At 40.8% G+C, this 16,310-nt stretch overlaps 1 protein-coding gene across 1 annotated transcript; it reads left to right on the top strand.

Annotated features, from left to right (window-relative positions):
* The first annotated feature begins 6,394 nt into the window (after positions 1–6,394).
* LOC140268263 (elongation factor 2b) lies at positions 6,395–16,236 on the top strand. The gene is made up of 14 exons (XM_072363027.1): positions 6,395–6,535; positions 7,804–8,018; positions 9,842–10,023; positions 10,100–10,311; positions 10,430–10,608; positions 12,151–12,256; positions 12,533–12,785; positions 12,917–13,112; positions 13,248–13,371; positions 13,525–13,767; positions 14,373–14,726; positions 14,868–15,050; positions 15,202–15,334; positions 15,635–16,236. Exons 1-14 carry the CDS (start codon positions 6,533–6,535, stop codon positions 15,826–15,828), a joined length of 2,577 nt encoding a protein of 858 aa, XP_072219128.1. The 5' UTR covers positions 6,395–6,532; the 3' UTR covers positions 15,829–16,236.
* Positions 16,237–16,310: the final 74 nt, after the last annotated feature.

The raw sequence follows: 16,310 nt of genomic DNA, 5'->3' as shown, positions 1-16,310 counted from the left end.
CATCGCTGAGAATTAGCAAAAGAATATGGAGCATGAAAGCGCTAATCTTGAAATAAATGTGGACGGTCCACATTTATTTATTGTGACCTAATACAACTCCAGGCAAAAATCATGATATCAGCATGGATGTTCATTTGGCTTTTTTATTTAGAAAAACAATATTCAAAACACAGATATGACACAAAACAATCTCATTTAATAGCAGTATATTCTGGCATTGTAAAACATTCCTACATTGTTTTTGTAAAATAATTTAAAGCATCAAGACAGAAAACTCAAAGAAAATCTATGCCTTGAATTAGAAAAGGCACAACAGAAGAAATCAAAAAGAAAGGTTCAACTAAACAAACGAAAACAATGTTATAGTGGGTCAAAGAGAAGCAAGCACAGACTGTGGATGATTGGATTAAAGCAATACTGCATTGCATAAGAATATGGTTTCTGCACTTCTGTTTGGTGCAGAACCAGTAAAAAAAAAAAAAGAAAAGATGACTGCCTGAGGAAAACAAATTTCCACAACAACCAAATATATGCTTTTGATGTCAAGTAAAGTACCAGGACAGATTACAGATGTCATTATCCCTGCAGTAAATGCACAGGTGCCGTTAGAAATATTTCTCTGCTTTTCTCACTCAATCAGCGAAAAAAACAGTTTGGTGATGTTGGAATCATTTTTCAGCACTATAACGCATCTTGCCACTGAGCAAAGAATTCTCTATTTTTTTCTTCAGGAAAGACTTAGCCTGAAAACAGTCTGGATCTCAATCCAACTGAAAATTTATGGTGGAAATTAAGAAAATAGTCCATAACAAGGCTCTATCCTGCCAATCTGGTCTATCATGTGCTATATAAGAAAGTTGGAACCTGTTTAATGAAGAATATATATTTATTTTATTAGTGAAGCCCTCATTAGTGAGTTCAACCCATCATAAAAGCCAGTGGGACTGCAACAAAGTATTAAATGTGCATGTGTTTTAGTGTCATGATCACTGATTCTTCCTCTACCTGCAAAAAAACTTAGATTATTTCATCCAAGATTTTTTTAATGTGTTTTACATATGCAGAATACTTTATTCAAACACATTCATTCTACTCAAAACAGAAAAGCTGAACAAACATCCTCTAAATCTGGTTATTCCATTGTTTTTGGCAGGGGTGGTAGAAGCATTTAAATGGAAGGACTGAGCCTTAGTGAAGCCCACACAGCACAGCGGACAACTCAAATACATAATTGCAAACAGAGACAAAATAGTTTCTGTCTTTAAGATGTGACTGAAAAACATGAGAACAAACTTGTTTTGTACAAAAACTGACAAGTAAAGTGGCCCTGTGTTGCAATGCGTTGCAAAAATCCCTGATAGAAACAGACCACATTAAAGATCTGAGGTTTCTTATTCTTTCACTGACGATGGGAAGGTTCGATATTGACTTGGAATGGGTAATTGCTCCGGAACTGAAACAGCTCCTTTGTGGGAGACACTTTGTGATTGTGGCTGGTTGAGATCTGACGCATTTGTGTACTGCTGGAAATCTTTAGCAAAAATGAGCTGAAAACATCAAAGCAGGACAGCAGTCTTTTTTTTTTTTTTTAAAAACCCACAAAACATTGTTGTTGTCTACCAGGGAGACACCTGTTGTTGTTCAGTTTCCATGTGTCTTGAAAACGGAACAATGACCGTGGGGGTTTTTTGCTTGTCTTAGGAGAGACTTTTCTGTGCCTCTATGTGTCATATCTTTATTGCCATAATTAGCAGTGTCTGTGTCATGATATCTCCAAGCGTGCACACCATAAAGCAAGCGCTATTACATAATGTGTTCTCGAAGCGAGAACACTAGAGAAACATGCACACTTGCAAAGATATATCTGGCTATTATCACAGCAAGAAGTGATTCTCCAAGTGGGAGAGCTATTAAGTCCCTCCTCTGATTTCAAGAAAAGAACATCATCGACAAAATCCTACCATCACTGCCTCAACTTTAAACCGCTGTTACACTTTTTTTTCACATTTTACTTTCATCACACACCACACAGTTGACAGAAATCAGATCTACTTATTTTTCTTAAAATTTAAAAAGCTTTCCTTTTGAAATTTACTTTTCCTCTGGGCGCTGTGACTTTAACTGAGTCTTTCAAAAGTTTCCAAGTGGGCATGGAAGAATAAGACAAATAAAACTGTCACGCCTCAAAGGTCCAGGCCTGGTTCAAACCCAAACCTTAGCTTCATTACATGGTGCATTGCAGAGACCATAAAGGGATTTTCTGCATTAAATATACAAAAGAAAAAATACATAAAAGATGAGACGAGTTCAGTTCCTCATCTCTTCTGATTGTGAGTCGAACGTGTCGCACAATGTGAAAAAATCTAATTCTCTGAAGTAGGTTTGCAGGGTTCGAAGATTTGGTGTAAAATATACATTGTTTTTCCAATCTGACCATTTTGAGTTTTCCAAAATCTTTAAAGAGTATAAAAGGAAACCCCAACAATTCAGTTGTGATTAATTCAAACATATATATATATATATATATATTTGAAGTAAAAAAAAAGGCTTAACGACATTCAGATACATTCTTATGGAGCCAGTGATAGTTATGGCTTCATAGATTTAAACTGGGCCAGATCTGATTTATTGATAGTTATTTCATAAAAGAAATAATACATACAGTGAGGCCAAAGTATGAATCCAATAGAAGTACTTCAGTCTACAAAACATTTCCCTCATTGATGTATTTGTTGCCTTTAAATCTACTTATCTCAGACAGAGAGCCTATTATCAGCACTGTAATATGCCAAATTGCATGGCAGCAGAGCTCTACTATCTTTATTATTGTTCTAACTGGAGATTAGAGAGGTTCAAAGTACTTGCAGATATGATCTAACCGGAGCATTTTGAGCATATCTTTGCATACCAAGAATAAGTTGCAGTTCAGTACAAATAATTGCTGTGTTACTGCTTACCACAGCATAATGCAATTGTATATTACCATGTCCATTAGATGCATATCAAAAGGGTGTCAAGAAAAGTTGCACCCACTTCAATTTTATAGAAGAGCATCAGGTTCACCATTTAAAACTGATTCACCAATTGTCATGACATGTACTTTGAAATCTTAGTGATACTGTAACTCCAAACACAGATAGGATCTCATAATCCAAAGTTTCACACTGTCTCATTACTCAGTAAGGAGGTATGGGCGGGGGGAGGCATGTGTTGAATAGCAATACGTGGCTGGCTGTTCTCAGGAAAGAGAAAAGTGGTAAAGAAAAATTACAGACACTGTTGTGATCCCTGATGGAACTTATTTCAGTTCAAATTCACAGGTAAGACACTGACAGGATATGACTATGCTCACTTCACCAGCCATGAAGTGTATGTTGGATGCTTCTCGCTACTTTTATGAGTGTGAAATAATTCCAAATCAATGGAAAATTCCCAGTGTGTCACACAAGTGAGAGACACCAAGTAAGAAGAGGGTCCACACTCATATCAGAGGCAATTTTATCAAGTCTTATCAAGAAAGGAGTGAAGTTCTACTGAAAAAAATTTCCCAATGGTATCATCTGGCTAAAGCAGCACAGAGAACAGCTCAAACAAACAGGCACAGCCAGGATAGAAAGTTGCGGGTCAGTCAGTCGATCTTTTATCGATGCTATGAAATATAGAGTCCTTTCGTATTTTGAATTGTAAGAACACTAAGGCAGTGGTCTCACTCTACGGGGAGGTTCTTGTATCTATTCCAAGAGAAATACTTTCAGATTCAGTGAGAGAGATGGGAGGATGGAAGTCAGGAAGAGAGCTTGAGGCTTCAAATTACAGCACAAAGGCAAAGGGGTACAACTGAATGATGAATGAAGCCCGGACCTCCGCCTGACATTGAAATAAAATTTTTACCCACGACCTTACACATCTTATAAATCATTGGACGTAACAGATAAGGATACATTCAGTATAAGCATTTATAGTCTTATAAGTCTCAAAGTATCCTTTGCAAGAAGCCTGTAACCTGATGGGGAAGTGAGGGACACTGGAGGATCACGACAGGGCCAGGAAGATAGTTACCTTTTTGGCAAAAGTCTAGCAAAGTCCGGACTCGGGATGTTGTCAAAGGGTAACTGTCATGTAATGCTTCACATTTTGCAGCACTCAGCCATCCCACAGAAACCAGTGAAGAATGTAGACGTTTAACAGCAACATGGGAGACACAGGGTGACTTACTTGCTGAGTGACCAACAAGAAGGTGCATAAGATGGACCAAATCTGGCCACAACAGGTAAATAGGATGTCTACATGTGCCAACATGGCACCCCACCGAGGATTTTTTGATGGCTCTTGATCTATAAATGTTTGATTTCTATGGTTGAACGCTTAAGAAGAAAAGTTTGATTCTTAAAGAGAGAATCTCAGAAGCACAGATCAGTATTTGGCCAGGTGGAGGTGCGAGCCAGCAGGATGGCTGAAATGTGGCAGCAGGAAGCCTAAAAGAGATGGGATCCAACAGAGGAACCCACAGTCTAAGAGGCATCACTTAATAGAGCAGAGCAGAGTGAAACAAGAACACCAGCTGGGCTGGTTCATACAACCACACCGGTTACTGGTCCTCATCAGAATCGCTAATATGACCAAATATTAATGTTAATATTGAAAATTTAACTTCTCACAGCCCTTTATTTTTCATTTCAAAATTCAAATGTAGTTTGCCTATCCTAGCTGAACAATCACATTTCTCGCTGATCATTCAAAGACTTGGGAAATGTTTTTAATGGTTAAACTGTATCAATTCCTTATAAATCATCTATCAATCCATTTTCTACACCCATATAATCGAATTCGGGGCTTCGGGACTTATTAATCGGTTATCATAAATAACTTTGTTCTATTCAATCTGAAATGACCGAGCTATGATATGTTAGTTTTGCTCGTTTAGTCTTTGTATCTTCATTTTAAATAAATTTAGACAAATAAAGAGCCCAACATACAGACAAGGGGTTTCTTTCACTAAAAATGCACTTCCTTTTGGGACTTGTGACCTGCAGTGGGTGTACCCTACATCTCACCTTCCCTGGACTCTGAGATAAAGCAGATTTGGAAAACAAATGAGTGGATGAATGAGCAGAACCTCTCTGAGATGTTTTGTGCTGCTCTGCCCTCAGCTGGTGGAGGTCTGCTCCTACATCCTGAGGCAGCCTCACAGGGCAAAATTAAACAAAAGGAACAAAGGCTGCCAATGAACCACCAGTGAACCCAACATAGAACCCAGCAATGGTACTGGTTTAAGTTACATTATTCTCTTGACAAAATTAATCTGTTTATCAACAGCGTGGATGTCCGTTTTACTCTGATATTTGAAAAGATATAACAAAGCATTAAAAGAATATGATAATATGAGGCAGGCAGGTCATATAACCAGCTGAAAGCATTTAAACAATTGCTTGTCAACATAAATGTCTCAACTATAATATTCATTATTCACTGCTGCATTTTCCCCAGCTGCTGTATATTTTCAATTTGCAACGTTGAAAATGAGTAAAGATAAATGCTCGGGGAAAAAAAGACAGTGGTGGTGAGGCATGTCCATCCAATTGAAATGTAATTTCAAATGCGAGCTCATGTGCCCAAACATAAAAGACCATGTTTAATGTGCAAAATATTTTGTCTCTGCCAGCACGTACAATACACACTGATGACTCACTCCACCCTCCCTCCCTCATGTTGGTGGAGCTTCCGCTCAAATAAAACTAGACACGGTTTTTGTTTATGATAGGGCTCCTGAAAGTCTGCAGTTAAACAATGAATATTTGGTGAATAAAACCCAAGTCAGTAACTGAGGGAACAGAGTGACTTATGACTCTTTAGTGATGCTGTTCTCCAGTCTTTTGGTTGTTGTAAAGGTCCAATATTTTCAACGCAGAATAACAACACCCTGCACATCAAATCATCCTTCAGTTATTTCATTTAAAGTCATCAAAGTATGTTTGTTTTCTATGAGTCCACTGCTTTTCACAACCGTGTAGTTTTTTGTTATGAAACATTTAAAGAATGTAAATTCTCAAATATCGCCCAACTTTCCCTTGACATACAATGTGTACATAGTCGTGTCTCTCTTAAGATATTTGGGGACATGTTAATCTTTGTATTAACCCTCAAATGACGCTTAAGCTTTACAGCTGAGGCAAGATTAAATAGGGGAACTTGATCTGGACATTTGAGCCTGGACAACTGAACTAAAATGTCCTCAACTAAAATAACTAATGTGGTTGTTTTGCTTTTTTTTTTTTTAAACATAGACGACAAATGTTGCGGTCTCTGTAACTCAGAGCCTCAGCCCTGTGGCACAGCAGATGCTGACACACATCCACGGAAACCTGATACGAGCGACAGCGCCCTCTGCTGGTAAACCATCGGAGTTCTGCCTTTTCACGGCAGCCGCCGCCGCAGCAGCGTCTCTCCTGTCACCATCGGGACTGCCTGTTCTCAAAGGCAGTGTGTACAGCCATAAGCCGTCACACAGAAAGACCCACGACCTACAGGCAACATGGTGAGTCTAGAATGGGCTGGGGTCCGGTGACGATTGTCAATTTAATGCGTTTGTGGCAGGTAAAAAGCGGTCTTACTGCGCTCAATAACCTTCGTTGTAACCGTGTCAGTGCAACAAGCTGTCCTGGATGGAGCGTGTCAGGTGTGGGGAAATGGATGCCGCTATCTGGTGGTGTTATGTGACCAAAGAGGGGCTCCGTTTGAGGTCCGTTATAACATACGCAGTAGCCAACTGATAAAGCTGGGCTGTGGCCTTTACGGCCCGCTCTGCTTCACAGTGACGTCCACCGCAAAGCCTTTAATATCAAGCTGCCGAAGCCTTACTGCAGAAATATCACGTTCATTTGTCGCGACAAGAAACACACATGCCACAGATATAACTGGCACAAATATGATTGATCCAAGTCTTGTCTTACCAAAATTGTGGATAGATGTAAGATACGGGAGATTGCGTCACTCTATTCAACGTTAGCGACGAATAGATATAAAATTACGTATAGGCCCACAGCAATACGTCACCCACAGAGAGCTGCACTGTATTTCATTTCTGTTTTTCAACAAATTTAAACATATAGGAGGGTTTGGCTGTGTCGGGGACGTCCAGTTATTGATATGTAGGGAATCCTTGTGTCAGCTAATAGCATTAGTTTCCCATACATATTTTATTCTATATTATTTAAAGAAATGCTCATTATTGGAACAATATATATATACCCTGTGGACTTAATTTTACCGCAGTGTGAGACAACCTCCTCCAAACGGTCCGACCTTTATCTTACTTTTTGGGCTAATAAAACTGCCCCTCCCCATATTTTAGAAATTAAACATAAACTTGATAGTTCCAGGTCTGTTGTCAAAAGGCCAAGTTGTGTAACATAAATTTCATATTTCTGTCCCTCAATAAGGGGCTGATATATTTTATTGTTTCTCATTCAATGAATATTCCCCCTTATTTTAATATGAACGTTTTAGCTTAAGGTCTCAGTTGAAGATACTCTGTGACACGCGGCAAATCGTCCCATTCAGCTGCAGCATGCGAATGGTGACTCATTAAATTCCCAATCTGTTGCTTGGACCATAAGGTAAAGTCTTTACGCTGCGCCCACCCTCCTTGCACCTAGATTCAGTTTCAAGCATGTCTTTCTTTTTATAACTCTGCTCGGTGCGGCTGCGCAGATCTGAATGTGGACATAAATAGACACGCGTGATTAACAAACTGAACTCTCTGCTGCCGGTTGTTAATGGATGAATGTGCCCACTCCCCGACAGGTGAACTTCACTGTGGACCAGATCCGTGCCATCATGGACAAAAAGTCCAATATCAGAAACATGTCCGTGATCGCCCACGTGGATCATGGCAAGTCCACTCTGACTGACTCGCTGGTGTCCAAGGCGGGTATCATTGCCTCATCCCGGGCCGGGGAGACCCGCTTCACAGACACGCGCAAAGACGAGCAGGAGCGCTGCATCACCATAAAATCAACGTATGTGGTTCACAGAACAGGGTGGAGACAGAGCTATTATGTTGCTCAGCCTATTAACCCCCCACACACACCCCCACATCCACTCCCACCCCCCACCCCCCCCAAAAAAACAGCAGCTGAATGAAGTGTGGTACACCACAAATATAATAAACATCTCTGCTGTTGTTCATGTATGAACATTTCAATTTTTAACATCTTTTTAACACATTTCAAAACAGTTGGCAGAGAGACGTGTTCACCACAGTGTTGCTGTTTTCTTTTAATGGCACTGTAGGCATTTTGGGAACCAAGGAGGCCCCTTTTTGTAGTTTTTAAAGTGAATTGTTTTCCCCATTCTCGTTTAACTGCTCAACTGTTGATTGATGCATTTTTTTGTTTTGCTCATATTCCATTATGTAGGTGTCAGGCCTGGACAGTTTAGCGCCCAGACTCTTTCTCTACAGAGCCCTGCTGCTGTAACAAAGTGCAGAATGTGGCTATGCATCGTCCTCCCCAGAAAAAGGCAACACCTTGCAGGATATTTGCTGAAACCCCAGCATTCACAGACTTGAAAGTTGCCTTTGCCATGTGCACTAACACACCCCATCAATCAACAGTGTGTCAATAAGAAGCCAGATCATCTCTCTTGTCCGTCTCTTCTTCTGCCTTAAGGCTACGGTGTCTATGACCTCTGGATACAATTTTAGATTTTGACTGAACATAGAACAGCTGGCATTTCTGAATGCAGTCTTCCCGACTAACTGAAGATTATCCAGTATGTGTGTTTTTTAGCCCCTTACCTACATAAATGGACTGGATCCTCTAAATCTCACAATCTCGTTACATGTCATTGATAATGAAGTGCATTCATTATTTGCAATTCTATGTTAAGAGAGTTTTCTCCTTAATTGTTGAACTGATACCAGTGCAGTCTTTCAAAGAGTGGTCCACCCCGCTCTCATCTGTACTTGTGATCTATGAGCCCTCGCTGGGATGCTCTTTGATACCCAGCTGTGTCCCTCACCTGTGGCCAATTAATCTAATTAGCTGAGAGAATTACAAAACATTCATCTCAATTAGCATGTATTTTTTTTCAAAAGGAAAAGAATGAAGGCATTACATTCCCGCACAGTGTTTGGGCCTTAAAGTGGCCACTCTTTCTTCTTTTTAAAGGCTGCTAGATGTACTGCTTCGGTGTTTATTCATTTGGAAGATGCTATAACCAGAGTGTTGGTTTTGCTTACTTGTTTTTATTAGAATTATGATCATAAAACAAACAAAAAAAAACTCATCAGCGACAACTTTGTAAGGGGATTGAATAAGCTACATGTTTGTTGGCAGTCTGACTAGCTTTATTTTAAGCAACTGACTCGAGGCTCAGTTGAAAATAGCCCTCTAAAATCCGAGGGGTTTGGGCAAAAACTTTAAGTTCTCCATTGAAACCGTTTATTTCTCAGCATTTGAATAAACTTAGAAACTTTCAGTAAAAATTATTTCAGAGGGTAATTACAAACTTTGCTGCCATGTTTTTCTTTTTTTCCCTTGTCCTAATAAAATGTTCAATTCAGACATGTCAAACTAAAATGTGTCGATTGCACTAAAACCATCAGCATTTAGATTGATGAGCGTTTATGAGCATTTACTGTCATTTTTCAGTAAACTAAATACAAAGTCTCTTCTCAGCATGTATGCCTCATTGAATTAAAGGATCGTCCGTCTCATAATAGTAAATAGTTAGGTGTGGAACTGTTTATGTATCAGTTATTTTTCCTTTTGAAATGAAGCAGTAGATTTAAACATACAACGAACACATCTCTTTACTGTTCTCTCTTTCTGTTTTTCAGGGCCATTTCCATGTTTTATGAGCTTGGAGAGAATGACTTGGCGTTCATCAAGCAGAGTAAAGACGGAAACGGCTTCCTCATCAACCTCATCGATTCTCCCGGTCACGTTGACTTCTCCTCTGAGGTCACTGCTGCCCTCAGAGTAACTGATGGAGCCCTGGTGGTGGTGGACTGTGTCTCAGGTAAGTCCGGTATTTTTGAACTCTTTGACTCTTCTAAAGCTTTCACAGAGGCTCACCTGCCCTTTGCCTCCGACAGGTGTGTGTGTGCAGACCGAGACCGTACTGCGGCAGGCCATCGCTGAGCGCATAAAACCGGTGCTGATGATGAACAAGATGGACCGGGCCCTGCTTGAGCTGCAGCTGGAACCTGATGAGCTTTTCCAGACGTTTCAGCGTATTGTTGAGAACGTCAACGTCATAATCTCCACCTATGGAGAAGATGAGAGTGGACCCATGGGGAACATCATGGTAAAGCACATTCACAACCCCCATAAAAACACATTTATGCACTAAAATGGCAGAGAAAAGTCACAGTACAGTTGATACAGTGTTTCCTGTATGAGAACCCTGTCATTCTTTCCCTCAGATTGACCCTGTCATTGGCACAGTTGGCTTTGGCTCCGGCCTCCACGGCTGGGCTTTCACCTTGAAGCAGTTTGCTGAGATGTACGTGGCTAAGTTCACTGCTAAAGGAGTTGCTCAGATGGGACCAGCAGAGAGGTGTAAGAAAGTGGAGGACATGATGAAGAAGCTGTGGGGAGAGAGGTGAGCATCAGTGCACACACATACAGTAGAGTCATCCATGTACCTCACATGAGAGTAAACTAACCCAGGCTGAAAATCAGTCCTGCACCATTTAATGCTGGGTTTGAGAAGAATATTCTGTGCCATCTAAGACCACACACACTGGTGATATCACTGGGCAGAGACACGCATAATTTAAGTATATTTCTGAATTGTTGGATGTCACAAAAATCTGGATTTTCAGATATTTTCTTTAACCGTTTAGCAAGAGGTTTTAAAGAGGTGATCTAATGTCTTTCACTTTGCTTGATATTGTTCATGAAAAAGGTCCACACCAAAGGAAGTTAAGGGCTGTGCACGCCAAGAATGACACCATGAAAGAGAACCTTTCATGAACAGGAATAGTGGCAAACAATATTGTGAGCATCACAGCAATTTGATGAGTGATTAAAAACTTACACGATACAGCTGGGGCCATGTTTTCTCTTCTGTGGTTCTAAGAAATCGACAGCTCCAAGGCCGTTTACTCACACTGTTTCCAAAATACGATTCCCATTCTTAACTGTAAGCACAGATAAAAGCTAAATTACATTCTCTGTTCGTGTCGTTTTTTTGCCACTCCTGAGTACTTCTTTTATGCAAGCTAATGTTCAAGCTCAAGCTCGGGGCTACTACCACCTGTTAAACTTTCTATTAAAATGATATTAGACCGAAAATTACATTAGAAAAAAAGCATCACATTACCTGCGACATCTTGCCCAGCAGCATTTGGCACTGATGTCATCATACTGATGCTGACTCATACAAATAGATGACTAATTGTCCTCAAAAGATGACAGCCCTCCTATTAATGTATTGGATTTGTATAAAATTTCAGGAACCGACACCCTTTTGGTTTTTGTTTTCTTTCTTTGTTCAGTATAGCAGGTCATCAAAAGCCCCCTTCGAGCTTGTTGATAGCTGGATAGTGCAGTGACCGTGGCGTCCCTGCGTACACGACATTATCCCTCCGCAGTGTGGACACTGACATTGTTATCATTATAATTATTGCTCTTGTTGTGGATGACTCTTTATTCTCTCCCACAGAAGACAGTGCTCCAAAATGACCTGAAACGGCTCGTTGGCAGTCCGTGTTTTTTCTTTTCATTAAGTTATCCATATTACATTATCGACATCATTAAACACATTTGCATAATGCGTGCCTAGGGCCTGGTTCGGAAACACCTCAAACAAAGAATAAACAGCTGCAATACACTCCGCCATTTTTGGTCGGTTTTGTTGGCCAACCAGAAAACACTGAGCCTTCTGGGAGGGCAGAACTTAAAGTAACAAGGTTTAAAATGGACTGTTTCAGTCTAAAAGTGACCCAGCATTGTAGAGTATTTGAAAAATAAGGTGTTTTTAGCATGATGACATGTAAATCTATTCAAGTAGTTTCCAAATTTGAATTCTGAAACCATGAATAAGAATGAAATAGCTCCTTTTAACATTTAGCACATATCATTTGATCAAAACAATCAACGTGTAAACTGACAGATATTTCAATTGCTCTGCTTTTTTCAGATATTTCGATCCAAGTGTTGGCAAATTCAGTAAGACTGCCACTGGTCCTGACGGTCAGAAATTACCCCGAACCTTCTCCCAGCTCGTTTTGGATCCCATCTTTAAGGTGAACACACAATGCAATAATTCACCAGTATAATGAGTGTTATTCATCTGCTTAATAATGTCAATTCTGGTATGTTGGAATGTGATTTTACGCCATGTTCATTTCAGAGAACGGCATCTATTTCCTCAGTCCACCATTATTCACGTGCACCATAAATTTCTCTGCAAACACACACTTTTTTGTCGCCGTAATAATTTCGAAGGTACAAAAATAAAGTATAGTCTAAAAAAAAATAAAGCTTATTTTTTGCTTTTTTTTTAATCATTTCCCTCACAGGTATTCGATGCCATCATGAATTTCAAAAAAGAAGAGACAGCCAAACTGATTGAAAAGCTGGATGTCAAACTGGACACTGAGGACAAGGAGAAGGAGGGAAAGCCCCTGCTAAAGGCTGTGATGCGTCGCTGGCTACCTGCTGGGGAGGCCTTGCTCCAGATGATCACCATTCACCTGCCCTCCCCTGTCACTGCACAGAAATACCGCTGTGAGCTGCTGTATGAAGGGCCGGGAGACGATGAAGCTGCCATGGGTCAGTAGAAAAAACAATTAACCTCAAAGACATCGTACAATAAGAGTCTTTTCAATATTTCTTCATAAAATACTTGTGGGTTTCTTTGGCATTACTAGATTCAAAGTCTATTGTCTCAACTCTTTTCGCAGGTATTAAGAACTGTGACCCCAAGGCTCCTTTGATGATGTATATTTCCAAGATGGTCCCAACCAGCGACAAGGGCCGCTTCTACGCCTTTGGCCGTGTGTTTTCCGGCTGTGTGTCTACAGGCCAGAAGGTGCGCATCATGGGTCCAAACTTCGCCCCTGGAAAGAAGGAGGACCTCTACATAAAACCCATCCAGAGGCAAGCTTGTTTGTTCACAAACTATACAGAGGCCTTACATAGATTATAACAGAGAAAATAACCACTGAATATATGCTTGATTTTGTTTCCTTTTCTTGTATTTGATGCTAACTTTTCATCGCCATATCCATGCAGGACTATTCTGATGATGGGTCGGTATGTGGAGCCTATTGAAGATGTCCCATGTGGCAACATAGTGGGTCTTGTTGGAGTGGACCAGTTCCTGGTTAAGACAGGGACCATTACCACTTTTGAACAAGTAAGTGTTGTTAATGTCCTTTCTTCTGTATAGGCAGAAATGTGCTGTGTGACAAAAAGTAGCTTTTTTTAAAAAATGATTCACCATTTGCACTAAGTGTTGACTTGTTGTTGGATCAACAACCCAGAAATAATCAAGTGATTTTATCTGCAGTCCCACAACATGAGAGTGATGAAGTTCAGTGTCAGCCCTGTGGTTAGAGTTGCTGTGGAGGCCAAAAATCCTGCTGACTTGCCCAAGCTGGTGGAGGGCCTGAAACGTCTGGCCAAGTCAGACCCCATGGTGCAGTGCATCATCGAGGAGTCAGGGGAACACATCGTCGCTGGAGCCGGAGAGCTGCACCTGGAGATCTGCCTCAAGGATCTGGAGGAGGACCATGCTTGCATTCCACTGAAGGTAGACAGAGGGAACGAGAGCTTTCATAGTGATTTGTCCTTGCTTGGCAGTGGGCATATCAGCTGTAAAATAAACTAAATTATATTAGGAGACACAACAAAGTGACAACAACAACACTGGATGAAACATTTTTGAAGTATACCGTTTAATAAAGTTGAAAAAGAATAACTTCAACTGACTCTAAAGCTTGAAATATTATAGCCACATTAGTCTAGAAATAGAGATTTTGTTTGAACTGAGAATCTAAAAGAATCAAACTGGATTTAAACTTAACAGAGTGAGTTTGAAATAGTTACAAGCGTTAAGGATGTCTTAAGGGGGACACGAGGCTTCGAGTACAAAACCTAAAGTCATCACCGTTTGCAGCTGATTTTGCCTCAGGAACGGGGCTTCAAAGTGATGGGAGCTGAAACAAAGGGTTACAACAGGTGTTTCAGCAATGAGCAAAAAGAGAAAAACTACTTTTGTTCTAACAACCCCCTAAAAAAGAATTCTGAACTAATGATTGAACATCTGTAAGTTTCAGAGTAAAATAAATTTGAGTTGAAACCTAAAATGCACATATACACTCATGCCTGACTATTTTTTTTTTGTCCTCCCTCTAGAAATCAGACCCAGTGGTGTCTTACAGAGAGACAGTGTCAGAAGAGTCAGACCAGATGTGTCTTTCCAAGTCCCCCAACAAGCACAATCGTCTGTTCATGAAGGCTCGTCCTTTCCCGGACGGCCTGGCTGAAGATGTTGAGAAAGGGGACGTCAGCTCCCGGCAGGAGCTCAAGGCTCGTGCCCGTTACCTCGCTGACAAGTATGAGTGGGAAGTGACAGAAGCCAGGAAGATCTGGTGCTTCGGTCCAGATGGAACCGGGCCCAACATGGTGATAGATGTGACAAAAGGGGTTCAGTACCTCAATGAAATCAAGGACAGTGTGGTGGCTGGTTTCCAGTGGGCATCTAAAGAGGTGGGTGGTGAATTCATTTAGACTGGTTTTACATTTCAAATTACCAGTATGTAATCCAGTGTAGGATATTTTTCATGATGTAAAGTACACTTTACATGCCCTGACATATTCCTAAAAGTGATCTCTGTCCCCAACCTGCAGGGCGCATTGTGTGAGGAAAACATGCGCGCGATACGCTTCGACATCCATGATGTGACACTGCATGCAGATGCTATTCACCGTGGTGGTGGGCAGATTATTCCCACAGCTCGTAGGGTCCTTTACGCCTGTCAGCTCACTGCTCAGCCACGACTCATGGAGCCAGTTTACCTCGTGGAGATACAGGTGAGTTGTAATATAGGAGCTAAAATGAAAAATTTGAAAAATAACAATATGTTTCGGTGTCAGGTATGGTCAGGAGAAATGATTATTGCAGATTGTCGTCATGAGAAAACATATCAATGCATGTCTGTTGTTGTGCCTTTCCTCGGTGCAGTGCCCAGAGCAGGTGGTCGGTGGGATCTACGGCGTCTTGAACAGGAAACGTGGGCATGTGTTTGAAGAATCCCAAGTGATGGGAACGCCCATGTTTGTGGTGAAAGCCTACCTGCCAGTCAACGAATCCTTCGGTGAGTAGTTTTTAGTCTGTTCTGCAGGCTTTCGTAGCAGGACTGAAAAACTGTTTGGCTAAATGGGAGATTACGACAAAAAAATTTAGGAAACTGAATCTTGCATATGCGAAGATACATCAGCATTCAACATTTATGCATACTGAAAATGGTATTAAGAGCTTTCTCTAAAACCCTCATATGGAACACACCTACTATGGATCAGTGAACAGACGAGCAAAAAGCACCGACATCACCTTCTTGTTGGATGTACTGTCATTATTTAAAACTAAACTTTTCATTTGTTTTTGTCTCTTTAAGGGTTCACAGCTGACCTGCGCAGTAACACTGGAGGCCAGGCTTTCCCTCAGTGTGTATTTGACCACTGGCAGATTCTCCAGGGAGACCCCAGTGACCCTGCTAGCAAACCCTTCCAAGTTGTCGCTGAAATTAGGAAACGTAAAGGCCTGAAAGAGGGCATACCAGCCCTCGACAATTACTTGGACAAATTGTAAACATCGATCCCGGATTACAAAATACCAAATCAATACCAAACCCCACCCCATGGGCACTTTAAAACCTTTGCACAGGCTTCAAGATACATGGCGCACATTGTTTTGACTTTTGAGTACAGAGCAGAAACAAAGCTTTAGTTGTAAGGAATAAGAAGCAGTAATGCTTTTTTTTTTCATTTCACAGCTACCGTACACCAAGTGCCTAGGGTGAGGGTTTTGGGAAGCAATTGGATCCAAGCAGTTATTCCTTATTTCTTCTATTCCTTCACATCTTCCTCTTGTCCTTCCACTTATCTACCAGGATGGGCCTGTACAGTGCACTGTGATACTGCTGCAATAATGCTTATTTAAATGGATGATGGCCAGATGTAACCATGGAATTCACAATAAAGTATTACAGAAGTCAAATTTACTGGATTGGCCTTTTGTTCAGTGGATGTAAGAAATAAAGAAAGAAATCAACTCCTGTTGGAAATCTTCCT

Source organism: Leuresthes tenuis, unplaced genomic scaffold, assembly GCF_036924035.1.
Source record: "Leuresthes tenuis unplaced genomic scaffold, fLeuTen1.0.hap1 SCAF_14, whole genome shotgun sequence".
NCBI lineage: Eukaryota > Metazoa > Chordata > Actinopteri > Atheriniformes > Atherinopsidae > Leuresthes > Leuresthes tenuis.
This window is presented reverse-complemented; position numbering and strand designations above follow the sequence as displayed.